We start from the raw sequence: 15,476 nt of genomic DNA on the forward strand, positions 1-15,476 counted from the left end.
GTCGGTAGAGCATCAGACTTTTAATCTGAGAGTCCAGGGTTCAAGTCCCTGTTCAGGCGATATAAATGACCTGCTAATTGTGAACTTTATGTGAAAGACATTTTCCTGTTGTTGTCAGCTGATCGTTCTGAGTCATCACATTGACTCTTCAGAACGTTTGTCCTTAATTTCAAGTACAGAAACAATGAAATCATTTGAGTCTGCCAAGAAAGTCTGGAAAGTCCACCCAGAGCCTGGATAGCTCAGTCGGTAGAGCATCAGACTCTTAATCTGAGGGTCCAGGGTTCAAGTCCCTGTTCAGGCGATATAATTGACCTGCTAATTGTGAACTTTATGTGAAAGACATTTTCCTGTTGTTGTCAGCTGATCGTGCTGAGTCATAACATTGACTCTTCAGAATGTTTGTCCGTAATTGCAAGGAATGGCAGAAACAATTAAATCATTTGAGTCTTCAAGAAAGGTCGCACAGAGCCTGTGTAGCTCAGTCGGTAGAGCATCAGACTCTTAATCTGAGGGTCCAGGGTTCAAGTCCCTGTTAAGGCGATGTAGTTGACCTGATACTCGTTAACTTTACGTGGTAGACATTTTTCTGTTGTTGTCAGCTGATCGTTCTGAGTCATAACATTGACTCTTCAGAACGTTTGTCCTTGATTTCAAGTACAGAAACAATGAAATCATTTGAGTCTGCCAAGAAAGTCTGGAAAGTCTACACAGAGCCTGGATAGCTCAGTCGGTAGAGCATCAGACTTTTAATCTGAGGGTCCAGGGTTCAAGTCCCTGTTCAGGCGATACAGTTGACCTGGTAATGGTTAGCTTTACATGAAAGACATTTTTCTGTTGTTGTCAGTTGACAGTTGCGAGTCGTAACACTCACCCTTCAAAATGTTTGTCCTTGATTGCACAGAAACAATGAAATCATTTGAGTCTGCCAAGAAAGTCTGGAAAGTCCACACAGAGCCTGGATAGCTCAGTCGGTAGAGCATCACACTTTTAATCTGAGGGTCCACGGTTCAAGTCCCTGTTCAGGCGATGTAATTGATCTGATATCAAAAACTTGACGTCCAAGACATTTTCCTGTTGTTGTCAGATCATAGTTCTGAGTTTTAACACTCACTCTTCAGAATGTTTGTCCTGGATTGCAAGGAATGTGAGAGAAACAATGCAATCATTTGAGTCTGCTGAGAAAGTCTGGAAAGTCCATGAATGAAGTCATTAACGCCCACAAATAAAGTCAATCAACTCCATCAATAAAATCTTTCAACCATGGGGTCACAAACTTAATTGAAACTTGGGGACAGTTGGACATAGTCGGGATGTTTCTGGGCCGCATCAAGATTTTCACAAAAACGGTTTAATCATGTACAACAATGCAGCCATGGAGCTCATGACCACTGAGACAAAAGTAGCAAAGAGCCTGGATAACTCAGTCGGTCTAGCATCAGACTTTTAAATTTAGAGTCCAGGGTTCAAGTCTTTGTTCAGGGGTTCTCATTGAAGTGATGTGGAACACCACTGAGTCACCAAAGTGGTCTAATTAATAAAACCACTGAATTCCGTCAATGAAGTAATTTAAGTCTACCAGTAACGCTACAAAATTCCAACATTGAAGTCATTAGTCACTCATGAAGCTTGAGTTCAGGTTCAGGTGAATTCCATCACCTTATGATTATGTTTATCTTGGAGTGGTCGAACAAAAAACTGGGTAGATCTTGGAAAGCTCAGTCGATGGAAATCAGACTTTTTTTTTATCTGAGGGTCCAGATTTCAAGTCCTGTTTCAGACAATCATTGAAATGTTGCAGGAAATACCTTATAATATAATAGTTAATGAAGAATTCATTTTATTCTGTATGAGTGTGTGCTGTCTTACACTTGGTGTCTGAGTGTTTCCTCTCTACCCAGTTGTGTTTGCTGATAGACTGGATCCTCTTCAAAGATCCGGGCACACTCACCTTCAATCCAAACAAATGAAGTAAATGTTGTCAGTGTAGAAATACAATTGGAGACAGTCAAGTTTGGGGTCCTGTTTGGCCTCAAATTAATTTAAAATCTAGTCAAATTCTTGTTATGATATTATGTTCGTATCTCAGACCTCCATTTCGTCATCATCATTTGCTGGGCAGAAATTCTCAGGGTGTCGACACTTCTCCAGCAGGTCCAGAGTCAGCGCTCGGCTCAGGCTCTGCTGGCTCAGAAACATGTGCTGAGCCATAAAGGTAAGCAAGAGTCACAGTTAGGGTTTCAGGTTAATGTTTCAAATTAGGTTTTTGAGTCTGGGTTAGGGTTTCTGATTCAGGTTTTAGAACAGAGTTAGGGTTGAATGTTATGGTTTTAAGACAGAGTTAAAGTTTGAAAATGGGGTTTTCAGCCTTGGTTCGGAGTTCAAAGTTCGTATCAAACCAGGGCTTTCAGAAGGGTTTCAAATTTGAGGTTCAAGCAAGTGTGAAGTAAACTTGGCGATTTTTTGAGTACCTAGGGCTAAAACTATTTCAAGTATACTTTCATAGTTATACCCATCGGAACACACTTCACAACAAAAGTCATTTTGTCTCGCAATCTCAGGCGAGTGGCGTTATTTACAAAATGCCAAGTCGCCAGTAACCATTGTATTGCATTGCTGATTGTCCCGTTAATTGCTCTTTGCCATTGTTATCGAGTTGTTCGTTGAAATGTCTCGGTGGTGTGTGGCGATGCACTGTTCACATTCAGACAAACAGTTGTTTGAGTGGCCAAAAGAAAGGGCATGTAAATGGACCAGAAAATTGGAATGATACAGAATGAAGGTTAGGGTTTCAAGCAAGAGTTGAGGCTTCATATTTGAGTTTCAAGCTTCGGTTAGGATTTCAAACTAAAGTGAGAGTTTAAAATCTTCAAGTCTTCCAAGTCTTCAAGTCAAGGTTGAGGTTTCAAACATAGGTGATGGTTTTCAAAGTAGCGTTTGAATCCAGGTTAAGTGTTTCACACTAATTAGGATTTCAAAGTCGGGTGTTACTCACAGTTTAGCGTGATAAGGGTTCCCAATGACAGTTTCAAATTAAAGTTTCAATCCAAGGTTAGGCTTTCAAGTTAGGCTTTTAACCAAGGGTTCTGGTTTGAAATTGGAGTTTCAACTAACAGTTACAGTTTCAAAGCAGCACCTCAAGCCAGATTCAGGGTTTCCAATTAGGGTTTCAAACAACAGTTTGGGCTTTCATTTGGGTTGCAAATAGGGGGCTCAAAGTAGGGATTCAAACTTGCAAGCAGGGTTTATATTTAAAAGGAGGGTTTAAAGGCAGAGTTGAGTTTTCAAATTTCGGTTTCAAGCCAGGGCTATTGTTTCAAACTAGGGTTAGTATGTTAAATATAAGGTTTCAAGGTACAGGTGATGATCATATGACTGACTGAGAGCATCTTGGAGGCGCTCGGTCTCTTCTTGGGGTTCTTCACCAGCACAGCCTTCACAAAGTTGTAGAACATGGACGACCTGCACACAGTTAACACAGCACCTCACACCAGTGCATCAACTTCGAGTAATGTCATACTGTCACAATGACACTGAAGCAAAAGTCACTGAAGTCCAACAGTAAAGTAACTCAATTCGTTAAAGTCACAAAAGTCAACCAAATGAAGAAAATCACAATGGACATCAATCAACTCAAACTACAAAGTCATTCAATTTACTTACTTAAATCCATAAGTAAACTCACCATATTGTAATCATGACATCAAAACAACCTGATGGGGCGATTAATGTTGCATTCAAGAAAAGCAGGAATTCTAGAATGTCATTGAATGTTACCATTTTGCCTTGTCCTTCAATTTGGGAGGCTGGTAGCCACTCTTGGACATAAGAAACAGGACACTTAGGGAAGAGAAAACAGAATTAGATGATGATGATGATGATGATGATGATGATGATGATGATGATGATTTGTATTACCGTAGTGGGTGGAGCTCAAACATGGGTGGCTGCAGCTCTGCCAGCTCAATGGCGGTGATGCCCACCGACCAGATATCGCACAGCTCGTTGTAACCGCCTTTGATTTCCACCGCTGCCACCTCTGGCGCCATCCTGAGGGGAGGAGTGTAAATAGATAATGTGGTCAGTCAACTTTTTGATATCAACAATTTTTTTGGCTGAGGAGGCGAGCTCACCAGTATGGCGTCCCAATGAAGGACATCCGACGAGCCAGCGTAGCCGTGATTTGGGCAGAGATTCCAAAGTCGGCTACATGACAGAGAAGACAAAAACATAAATGCAATTTTGTCAAGTTGATGAGTTGTTTCGTGTTCCACCTACCCAACTTCACCTCGCCATGGTCGGTGAGGAGGATGTTAGCACCCTGGAGGGAAAACCGAAGAAGAAAACATCATACATACAGTCGCAACATGAATATTCATAGGCAGGAACAAAATGACATGGGGCTAAGGTTACAGTCCTGAGGACTCCACAAGCAAATGACCTCTGTATCATCACACATATTTTTTGCACATCCGGTTTTGATATGGATCAAATGTGTCATATTTATGTCATATGGTAAGGCCTAAAGACCTCAAATGCACCATATTTACACCATATTAATATACACTTGAAATGTCGATTATTTATTTCATAATGAATGTAAATTGTTAATTGAGTAGGCCTACCTCCAATTAAGTTTAAATTTAATGTCACATTTACATCCCATTTAATTTTTGGTGTTTATTTAATTTACTTATTGTTCTATACATCAACACATCTCTACAGTAAGATACTTCATATGTAATGATGTACAATCCACAATGGATTTGAAAAAATACGAATATTTTTATCAAAAAAATACATAGGAAGGAAAACACAAAACATGATGGTGCTATGGATACAACTCTTCGGGACTCCATAGTCATATAATCTTGGCCTTATTACAAAGGGTTCTCTCAATTAACTCTTGATAGACCTCTAATGTAACATATTAACATCACATGTAATGTTGATACAGATTAAATATGACCTAATTATTTTATCCATCCATTTTCTGATCCGATTATCCTCACGTCGGTCGCGGGGTGTGCTGGAACCTATCCCATCCGTCTTCGGGGTACACCCTTAACTGGTTGCCAGCCAATTGCAGGGCACACACAGACATCCACGCACATACTCACACCTAGGGATAATTTAGAACCAACCATGCATGTTTTTAGAATGTGGGAGGAAACCGGAATACACGGAGAAAACCTACGCAGGCACGGGGAGAAAATGCAAACTCCACACAGGAAGGCCAGAGCCAGAATCGACCCCTGCACCTCTGCACTGTGAGGTCGATGCGCTAACAACTCGACCACCGGGCATTACACACAGTATTTACACCAATAGTCCATACATTCAATATTCACTTTCAAGAGGAGTGTTGGTGCGGCGCGCGGGTGTGTATTTCGGAACTGCATGCTGTGATCATGACATCTCTTATCTTATATGTTTTGCAAAGTGCTTTGTTACTGCTGCAGCCATTGTGAAAGTGCTTTATAAATTAAGACGTATTCTGTGGTATTGTATTGTACTTGATTATTCACACCATATTTCCCGATCTTTATACCTCAAATTTAATGTAGTTCAACATACCTATTGCACATACCATTAACCTCATTAGCAACATTATTGCACCTCCAAAACAGTCACTTTTTAAGGAGACCCCAAAAATGGCATGTTGGTGCAACCAATACATGATTTATTAAATTGAAAGTTATGAGGTTTTTGCTAGCAACATGTATGAGACCATATTTACATCTGATTTAATGTGCTCACCTTGATATCTCTGTGCATTTTCCGCTGTGCATGAAGGTAGTCCACACCCTAGTGTCACACACACACACACACACACATAATGTTTTTGGTATTCATATCATTAGGATCATGTTTGGTATGATGATGATGATAAACACAGAGGGCCCTATTTTCATGCCCAACACAAGTCTAGTGCTAGTACAAGTACGTTTATAAGGAACTGCAATATCTTGACTGGTGAATGATGAAAAATTGACCAGGGTGATCACCACTGTGAAGTAGGCACTTCCACTCCGATCGCTCGTGTCTGCGTGTGAAATGCGCCTGCCCCCACATAGCCCCCACATACATAATAATGAGTCATTCAATGAACTGATCTCAACAATGATTCAGAGAGTTTGATGCACACTTTGTCATATTTACCATATGCACCACAACTTAGACCTGCCCCAAGCTGCTCTAAAGTCTAGTCTACTTTCAGTCTTCACATTGGCAGCTGGGCCAAGAGTCTAAAAGAAGAAACCACCTTCGACCTAGCATAGCGCCGCCGCACAGTCTGCCAAAGTTCCCAAAAACGGTAAACTCGATTTGCCCTGGCAAATGAAGACGCGCCAGTTTTTCCAGTGATCACACGTGCGCTATGTACAGAAATAGAAACCATGGTGTGACTACCTGAAGCATCTCTCGGCAGACGTACGCAATCTGTGCTTCTGACAGAGGACCGGTCGCTGTGAAATACAAATAAATAAGATTCCGTGTCTTCTTATCAAATAAGATTTGTCAATCTTGATACGAGATCATAATTGTGATTATTGGTCATATTTACCGCTGTAGGCGTCCTGCAGGGAGCCTCCGCCACAGAACTCCATGCAGATCCACAGTTTGTTGACCCTACATGTCAATCAATCAATCACCAGTACATCAAAGACAGTGTTTGAATGGAATGGCAGTCAAAAATGAATTTAGTCAGCTAGCTTAATGCTAATACATAGGGCAAAATGCCAAAGACAAGCTAACAAAACAAGCATTGACGTTTTGGTAGTTATAACCCATCTAGCGATGGAATTTCAATTCAAATGTAGTCTGACCGTATGTAGCTTCCGTAATAAGCCACAATGTTGGCATGTTTGCAGCTCCTCACAATGAGTATTTCTTGCTGGATGGTAGAAAAGTCATCCTCTGGAGATACACAGACAAATGTTTGTAACAAGCTCAGCAACTAGAAAGCAAAAGGGATAACATTCTCACCTGGTTCGGTTTTAATAATCTTAATAGCTGCCAGGTCCCCGGTCTGCTTATTACGTGCCTAGACACAAACACAAATAAAACATGCTCACTGGATGGGTCACGCACAATTTGTTTGTATTGTTCTAGTAAATTTTACCATAAACAAGTTTTATTATTACTACCGGTAATTCCATTTAACCCTGTGAGTTCTGTGCTGGCAATTTGTGTCCACCTTGCTTCATTTTCTTATTTTTTTCACTTTTAATTCATAAAACTTCCCAAGGACTAGGATTTTTGTCTGACTCTGCAATTTCTAACATTAGTTCTTAAACTATAAAAAAAACAGCACGAAAAACACTTCACAATATTGGATTCTACTTTAGTAAAAGGTGCAGTAATGTCATGATTAAATAGAATGCAAAGAATCAAATTGATTTTGAAATACGATTTCATGATTCTGGGCCTGTGTGGGTTTTCTGCGGGTACTCCAGTTTCCTCCCATATTTCAAAAATATGCATGGCAGGCTGATTAAACACTCTAAATTGTCCCTAAGTGTGAGTGTGAGCACGGATAGTTGTTCGTCTCTGTGTGCCCTGCGATTGGCTGGCAACCAGTTCAGTGTGTCCCCCGCCTACTGCCCGAAGACGGGGATGGGCTCCAGCACCCCCCGCGACCCTTGTGAGGATAACGCGGATCGGAAAATGGATGGATGAATGGATTTCATGATTCAGTTCAATTAGTCTCCTTCTGGTGTGCACCCCTTAGCCACCAGTGAGCAGTACACAGTAATACAGATTTAGATATATAATCATAGAACGAAGAACTACACAACTAAGCTCCAGAAATATTTGTTCTTTTTTGCAGAGGATAAAGAATACAGTATATGACTGTGGTCATTGTTATATTGTCTGTCTACATTTGCATTGAAATTTCCATCACTTAATGGGTTATAACTACCAAAACATCAATGCTTGTTTTGTTAGCTGGTCTTTGACATTTTGCCCTATGCATTAGCATTAAGCTAGCTCACGAAATTCATTTGTGACATTGTACTTTAACCTGCACATGGTGTAAAACTAAAACGGATATTTTATACTAATGATGGTTATGGGTACTGACAAATTGATGTTTATTTAAAAAAAAAAAAAAAAAAAGCAGTAAGAGCAAATGACATGAGAAAAAAAAAATCCTAAAATGACAAACTATGTCAGTACGTGACCAAAAAGGGCCACGGACAAGATGAGACAGTAGTAAAATCGGAGGGTAAAGGACAGAAAGTGGACAAGGAACCAGTCTTCGTTGCCTTCAAGTGGGAGCCAACTTTTTGATTGTGCTTTGACTCAGGTGCTGTCGCATACTTTCAGTTCTCGCTCGTTAAACCACTTCCTCCTGCGAGGCATCACCAAAGCAACAAAAGGGGTACGACAAAGAGGCCAAATGTTTCTTATTGAGAAACACATCAAATACTGGAACGTTGCTCACATCAGTACAAAGTAACACAGGGAAAATAATTTTGAATGATTGAGTGGAGTCATGATTCAGTAGCATAAATCCTCCATTCCATCGATACTTAAGTTAATTTTGCAATAAAACATAAACAAGAAAACACTTTACATGCTGTGGATTTATTTAAAAGGTTAGCAGCTGACCTTGTAAACGTCACCATAGGTTCCCCATCCGACCTTCAGCAGGATTTCAAAGTCATCCTGAGGGTTCCTAGTGGAGAAATCCTCTCGGTGTTGAAGATCCATCAATCGATTGAATTATTGCTCACGAGCACGCATACACCCAAGGACGCAAATAAAAATGACACAGATATACACTTAATGTGAGAGTTGATGAACAGCCACTTTTTCTGTGCCTCCAACTTGTGGTGTCGAGAAGCTGCTGAGGTACGCACGCACACACACATATACATGCACCTTCCTGTTTCTCACTCACTTGTTGGTCCCCTTTATCAGCCACTCGGCACCTTCTCATATCTGCTCATTTGCAGTATCAATGCAAATTTGTGTTTGTGTGCATGTGTGTGTGTGTGCGCGCGCGTATGTGTGTGTGTGTGTGTGTGTGTGTGTGCGTGCGTGTGTGTGTGTGTGCGTGTGTGTGCGCGCGTATGTGTGTGTGTGTGTGTGTGTGGGTGTGTGGGTGTGTGTGTGTGTGTGTGTGTGTGTGTGTGTGTGTGTGTGTGTGTGTGTGTGTGTGTGTGGCTTTCCTGTCCACTGGTGCATATTAAAAGTCAACATTACCCACTCGCTTCCCTATTCTTATGATTTGTGACCAAAATGAACTTTTCCACTCACCAGCTGTGGTGTAGAACTGAAATAAAAATGTATTTGAACTGAGTTTGCATTGATTTGCCCCCAAATGCAAGAGAAGAATCAGGCTTCATCAGTTTAAAATGTGTGAAACTGTCAGCTCGGCCATTCCATCACACTACACATCACATTATACCACAGTGCAGCACCCACTGAAAATCACATTGAGTGATTTAGTATATGGCACTGCATTCCACCCACTGTAACACACTGCACATTAAACTGCCGATTGCATTGCACTACACAAAGCGCTGCACATCACAGTCAATAAAGAATATAGACTCCCCGAACCACACACACACACACACACACACACACACACACACACACACACACACACACACGCACGCACGCACGCACGCACGCGCGCACGCACACACACACACACACACACATGCCCCCAAAAATCACTCAGTTATTCATTCATTCATTTTCTGATCCGCTTATTCTCTATATATATATATATACACACATACATTACTATTGGACAAATACCCTAACTATTGTGGGAGGGCAACAAATACAGTTATTTAAACATTTTAAATACATATATTTTAAAATACACAATACTATGTGATTTAAAAAATATTGTTAGACACATTAGACAACAATATAAAATACAACGAAAATATATAGAACTATGAGAAAATATTGCTCAATACATACAAATATGAGAAAAAACAAATATATTGGGGGGTTAAACATGTACAAACATTGGGGAACACATTAGACAAAAGTGAACAAACATTTGAAAAAAATAAACAATTACAAAATATAGTACATAATTAAAAACGGATAAATAAAATGCCAGACATAAAATACAAACATATTATGATCCATATTGGGTGAAAACACAATGAGGAACAAACCGACTTACGTGAAAACGAACGCTGCCTCGTGTATTTGCTGTCCTCTAGTGGACATTATGATAACCGAGAAAGCTCGATAGAAATCCAAGAATAAAAATATATTTTCGACATTTTGTGTTTGAGAAATTTGATTATACTCTGATATGTTTGAATCACCATGTGGTAGTAACGTCACTGTCATCTGCCTTAGATACGTGTCGAGAGTTTTTCGCAGTTTAAGTTACTTGTGTTACTAGCGCTATAATTCCTACCACTTGTTTCCCCACTCAGGGCATTCCATTTCCGCCCTGATGGCGTCTCTTTTCCGGCCCGATGCTCTTTCCCTTCCGACTCTCTTTTCTCTTCACCTGTGTCCGTTTTAGCTCCACGTGTGGGGATTGAATTCGTGCTTCAAGCTGCATCAGCCTTCCTCGTTTTTCGGACGAAAATGTCGTCGACTTTCGAGCAGATGAAAGCGAACGTGGCCAAACTCTTGCGAGGAATCGATAGGTACGAAGGTTTGCTCGGTCTACATTGAGAGTAGCTGCATGCTAACGGGAATGCTAGCTACGTTTTTTTTACCCACTGGCTTTAAAAGCACAGACATGTCTCAATTTTCACTTTTAATTAAAATAATAGTAACTGTTCTCGAAAATTATTCTTGCACTCGGGTTTTTATGGACATTATCGTCAGATCGATGTTCAATTTGGACTCCCTCTATATACATCTGTTTTTGTGCTAGCTGCATCCATATGCTTATGAATTGAATTAAAACACATTTACTGAATTGGAGCTAGCATATTTTGAACAAAAATACTTTTTAATTGTACAAAACGGACAAATTTTGGGGACGTTTTATTTTTTAATGATTTCCAAATCTAGTACAAAATTTTTCATGAAGTGATTAGCCCTTATGACGCTTTCACGTTATTATTGAAGATTTGTAATTATTTCCACTGTCCCGTCAAATGTCAGATACAACCCAGAAAACTTGTCCACGTTGGAGCGTTATGTGGAGACGCAAGCCCGGGAAAACGCATACGACCTGGAGGCCAACCTGGCCATTCTGAAGCTGTGAGTCCCAAATCGATAACATGTGTAATTTTGTAACGGCGTCACAATGTCATGTGGTTTCTGCAAGGTACCAGTTCAACCCAGCCTACTTTCAGACCACCGTGACTTCCCAAATCCTGCTCAAGGCACTCACCAACTTGCCCCACACAGACTTCACGCTATGCAAGTGCATGATCGACCAGACACACGTATCCTCTTGGTACGAGTTACGATTTTGTTTGACAGGTTCATGCGCTTTTGTGAAAGTTCAGTAACATTTTGTACAAATATTAAACATTATTTTTCATGACAGTACTCAACTAAAGCTCTGGAACGAGGTGTTGCGGGGATGCAATTTGTACAAAAGGCGAAACTCTTTGTAGGAAAATGAAATGTTTGGGCTTTTTTTTAACATTCTCTGTTAACCAACAGGTGGTGTTAGTACTGTGGTAGCAAATGACATTTGGGTTTACTTTAAACATGTGACTCATAAAAAAAGGACTCACAACCGCAAACTTATTTAGGATTTTGTACAAAAATGATTATGAATTTAGTAGGATTAAATGCAAAAGTTAATTCGCTCATTAGTAGTTAACTGCCAGTATGGGTTACTGACAAGCTCATAGGAAATTCGTTGTTTTGGCCAACAATTCTTCAAATGAATTCACTAGTAGTCGGAAACTGACATTTTGGGTTACCTTACATTACTTTTTCAACCGTACAAAGATTTACTTGGATTTGTACAAAAAGCACTTCGATATAATTAGTCCATCACTGACATTATACTCTGTTAACTGAAAACTATTACCTTTATATTACTTTATGATATTGCAAAATGTAGTGGACTCGACCAATATAACCAACTATTTTTGAAAGACCCATTTATATATTTGGCATTGTATTTATAAAATACCCCAATAATTTCTCACCAAAAAAGAATGCCCTAAATTAGTCGTAAAACAAGAAGCTACTACCTGCACGTGTCCCTACAACCTTCCAAGAATTTGTTAGGAAATGTCTGGGATACTTTTAGAAGTGTGAATTTTTTGGGTGATGTTCACTTTGATGTGCCCTTACAACCTCACTCAAAATAACAATGAGGATGAAGTTGAATCTAACTACAAATACAAATGCAGTAATTCTGTCGGCAATTGTATGTATTGGGATTTTGGGGTTAAGAAAAATGATATTTCCTATATTGTGTCCTCGTGACAAAAGTTGGATTGGGGGGGTCCATTTCCTTGACTACAGTGTCGCAGCAAGAGGAGCGCCCCATCAGGCAGATCCTCTACCTTGGAAACCTGCTGGAAACCTGCCACTTCCAGAGCTTCTGGGTAACGCGTGCACACGGCTGCTGGATTAAAAAAAAAAAAATTTTTTTTTAATTGAAGAAAAAATTATAACGTGACTAAAGAAAGCTTTTTTTCTGTTCCTCACAGTCAAGTCTTGAGGAGAACCGGGAGCTTATCGATGGAATTACTGGCTTTGAAGACTCGGTCCGCAAGTGTGAGTTTCTAAAAGTACCGGTAATTAATACAAAATGCAAATGCAGAATTTGAACGTTTAAAAAAAACATTTTTATGACACTAATTTGAATATCATATAGACGTAATATTATTGAATGTCATAAAAAATGTATTATTATTATGCACGTTATTATATATTCGAGCTCCAACTAACGATTATGTTCATAATTGCGGTTAATCGGTTGATTATTTTGTTAATTAATGAATCTGAAGAAGTAAACACATTTTAAATTCCATCGTTTAATTCAACAAAGGGACATTATTACAAATTAAAAGTGCCGTGAACGGTTCTGATTCATTGACTAGTTTGGTCCATAACGTAACTGAAATCGACAACAGAATTTATCATTGTTTTTCAAAGTAAAACTAATGTTTTATTTTGATTCGACACAAAGATTATCAGTCTGCTATCATGGAGCACAACCTATATTGGAGAATATTTACTGTTGCAAAGCTGCAATTCTGAGGAATTGGGACAATTTTTTTAAGTTAAAAACGGTATCTACAGGTTTTATCAATGATCAAAAATATTATTTGTTGCTTAATCGTTGCGCCTCTATTATATATTAAGCGGGGAAGAATAAATAGCTAATAGTTCAAGTAATTTCTAATTTTATGTGGAAATGGCATAATTCTTACATGGAAACGGTTGTGATTTTCAGTGATGTTTGTTTAAAATAATGAAAATAAGGCATTGTTTCATACAAATAGTCATAAATATAAGAGAATAAAGTTGTAGAAGTTATTTGTACAATCAAACCTAAACACCACGCAAAAAAAGACTGTGCAAGAATATACATAAATATTAAAATTACGGTATGTAATTTTACAAATTAAGTCCTATTTTTTACATATTAAAAAATGTGCAATTTTCAGTGAATGATGTATAAAAATACCGTCACAAATTGTGTCAATAATAGGCAAATTAAAAAGTGATGTTTTGACAATGCAAATGAAGTGTGTTTGTTGTGCAGTCATTTGCCATGTGGTGGGCATCACCTACCAGACGATAGAGCGCCGCCTGTTGGCCGAAATGCTGGGAGACCCATTGGGTAAGTTCAATCCAAGTACAGTAAGTGGGTGGTACTTGGAATTTACGAGTGCCCCAGCTTGTGATATTTTTTTTTTTTCCCAAGTCATGAACGTGCATTAAAAAGCCCCTCAAAATGACCCTGCCTTGGCTAATCGCTAAAATCAAACAAAACTTTTGAAAACTCAACTTGACTTTGACTTCAACTCAATGCACTCACGTATGTAAAAAATACATCTGAATATCAGTGTACATAAATTAACTTCATACTCTTAAATTGTTTCATTTTTAGAGTTGTACTTTTTTGTGTTTCCATTTTGAGCTTAAATGTACTTTTTTGGGTTATGATCAGTGAAAATATGTTTTTAACACGCCAATAAATATTCTGACTGAGCAAGATTGTATGACTTCACTTACAACTATGTCATGACTTGACTCGACTTGCTTAAAATTTGGCGAAGACTCCACTTGCCTGATTTTTTTTTTCTTTCCCATGGTAACTTGACAATTGCGCAATGTGACGTACTCCCACCTCTGTTTGTAGGTCAAATAGCCACAGTAAATCAGATTACCACGTTAACACTTTGGTTTTGATACGCGTGTGTCACATTGCAGACACACAGGTCAAGGTGTGGATGAACAAGTATAACTGGACAGAGACGGAGGACGGACAGATCTTTGTCTTCAACCAAGAGGAGAGTGTCAAGCCCAAGAACATCGTTGAGAAGATCGACTTTGAGAGTCAGTACCACAACATGAGGAGATGTCTACCCTTTTGTTCTCTAAACATCACTAAAAAAAAAATCCTCTTTCTGTCTTCTTTTTGCACAGGCGTGTCGAGCATCATGGCCACATCCCAGTGACACATGCACACACATCCATAGAGTAAACACGGTCATTTACACACTTTTACACATAATAAAAATAAATTATAATTTCCAGTCTTGTTTGTCCTTTTTTCATCTTAATGTGATGATTTCATCTTCTCTCTCTCTCCCTCTCTTTCTCTCCCTCTCTCTCTCTCACACACACACACACACACACACACACACATTGCAGGTAGTTGTAACGTCCATGATATGAAAGTGGATTATTAACCTGACGTTTCTGAACAACATACCTAAGAATCAAAGTGAAAGAGTATCAGATGTGGCACAGTTAAATATTCAGTTGTGAAAAGAAACCTTACATGGCAAAATTTTGAAACTGTCTTGCGAGAACGTACTTTTGTACAAAGTTGTCATTTTGCAAGAATACAATTAAATAGTATGAGAGTCAAATAGGGAATCTTGCATGGAAAAAAAGTATAAGGAAAAAGTCATCCTTTGCAAAGAACAACAGCATTGTAAATTTAGACAAAGTCAGGAGGGAAACAACTTTAAGAGAATGTCAGGGTTACAAGAATAAAGTCAATATTGGAGGAAAAAAGTCATGAGGTGCGGTATAATTTTACAAAGCTAATATAGTATTGGGAAAATCCATAAGGGAGTGGCGGGCAGATTTATAAAATAAATAGGTGTGACTTATGACAATTAGGTATGAGGGAAAAGTTCATTTTACAAGAGTCAAAAGGTAAAGCCAATTCTACAAAAACTGCAGACATAATGTGTGGGCCCAAAATCATAATTGTAGAAAGAGAAAATGGGGAGCCTTCATTTGAAAACAAAGAGGCCATTATAAAGTATGAGGAAAAGTCATGGGGGGTGTGACAACAATATTGAATCTTTCATCTTTTC

At 39.0% G+C, this 15,476-nt stretch overlaps 2 protein-coding genes and 5 non-coding genes across 11 annotated transcripts in view; 6 read left to right on the forward strand and 1 right to left on the reverse strand.

The window, feature by feature from the left end:
• The window catches only part of trnak-uuu (transfer RNA lysine (anticodon UUU)), a 73-nt gene extending 14 nt beyond the window's left edge, over positions 1–59 (forward strand). The window contains exon 1 of the tRNA in view: positions 1–59. This exon is cut by the window's left edge and continues 14 nt beyond it. This is a non-coding gene — a tRNA (tRNA-Lys).
• The window catches only part of map4k1 (mitogen-activated protein kinase kinase kinase kinase 1), an 18,599-nt gene extending 9,577 nt beyond the window's left edge, over positions 1–9,022 (reverse strand). For 2 of the 4 annotated variants that reach the window (XR_002170830.1, XR_002170831.1), the window contains exons 1-13: positions 8,617–9,022; positions 6,988–7,045; positions 6,828–6,918; positions 6,566–6,630; positions 6,412–6,467; positions 5,761–5,808; positions 4,279–4,321; positions 4,134–4,206; positions 3,919–4,050; positions 3,778–3,840; positions 3,381–3,462; positions 2,092–2,202; positions 1,870–1,951 (exon numbers count right to left, since the gene is read on the reverse strand). Coding sequence is in view for 2 of the 4 variants with exons in the window: in XM_019892751.1 (XP_019748310.1) it covers positions 1,870–1,951; positions 2,092–2,202; positions 3,381–3,462; positions 3,778–3,840; positions 3,919–4,050; positions 4,134–4,206; positions 4,279–4,321; positions 5,761–5,808; positions 6,412–6,467; positions 6,566–6,630; positions 6,828–6,918; positions 6,988–7,045; positions 8,617–8,718 (1,006 nt within the window). In the remaining 2 variants the exon portion in view is untranslated. The remainder of the gene's footprint in view (positions 1–1,869; positions 1,952–2,091; positions 2,203–3,380; positions 3,463–3,777; positions 3,841–3,918; positions 4,051–4,133; positions 4,207–4,278; positions 4,322–5,760; positions 5,809–6,411; positions 6,468–6,565; positions 6,631–6,827; positions 6,919–6,987; positions 7,046–8,616) is intronic. The other 2 variants (XM_019892751.1, XM_019892750.1) reach the window with 2 other exon arrangements.
• trnak-cuu (transfer RNA lysine (anticodon CUU)) lies at positions 232–304 on the forward strand. Its single transcript has one exon. It is a non-coding gene; the product is annotated as a tRNA-Lys (tRNA).
• On the forward strand, positions 471–543 carry trnak-cuu (transfer RNA lysine (anticodon CUU)). Its single transcript has one exon. It is a non-coding gene; the product is annotated as a tRNA-Lys (tRNA).
• On the forward strand, positions 716–788 carry trnak-uuu (transfer RNA lysine (anticodon UUU)). Its single transcript has one exon. It is a non-coding gene; the product is annotated as a tRNA-Lys (tRNA).
• trnak-uuu (transfer RNA lysine (anticodon UUU)) lies at positions 957–1,029 on the forward strand. Its single transcript has one exon. It is a non-coding gene; the product is annotated as a tRNA-Lys (tRNA).
• A 1,419-nt stretch (positions 9,023–10,441) lies between the features above and the next one.
• Positions 10,442–14,681, forward strand: eif3k (eukaryotic translation initiation factor 3, subunit K). Of its 2 annotated transcripts, none has more exons than XM_019892757.1 (8): positions 10,442–10,640; positions 11,107–11,205; positions 11,273–11,393; positions 12,441–12,518; positions 12,624–12,690; positions 13,685–13,762; positions 14,356–14,481; positions 14,572–14,681. In XM_019892757.1, the coding sequence occupies exons 1-8, from the start codon at positions 10,579–10,581 to the stop codon at positions 14,601–14,603; spliced, it is 663 nt and encodes a 220-aa protein (XP_019748316.1). In that variant the 5' UTR covers positions 10,442–10,578; the 3' UTR covers positions 14,604–14,681. The 2 variants fall into 2 exon arrangements, with proteins under 2 accessions (XP_019748316.1, XP_019748317.1); XM_019892758.1 differs by having other exon boundaries at positions 12,444–12,518.
• Positions 14,682–15,476: the final 795 nt, after the last annotated feature.

Source organism: Hippocampus comes, unplaced genomic scaffold (assembly GCF_001891065.2).
Source record: "Hippocampus comes isolate QL1 unplaced genomic scaffold, H_comes_QL1_v1.1 scaffold72, whole genome shotgun sequence".
In the NCBI taxonomy this organism is placed as follows: Eukaryota; Metazoa; Chordata; class Actinopteri; order Syngnathiformes; family Syngnathidae; genus Hippocampus; species Hippocampus comes.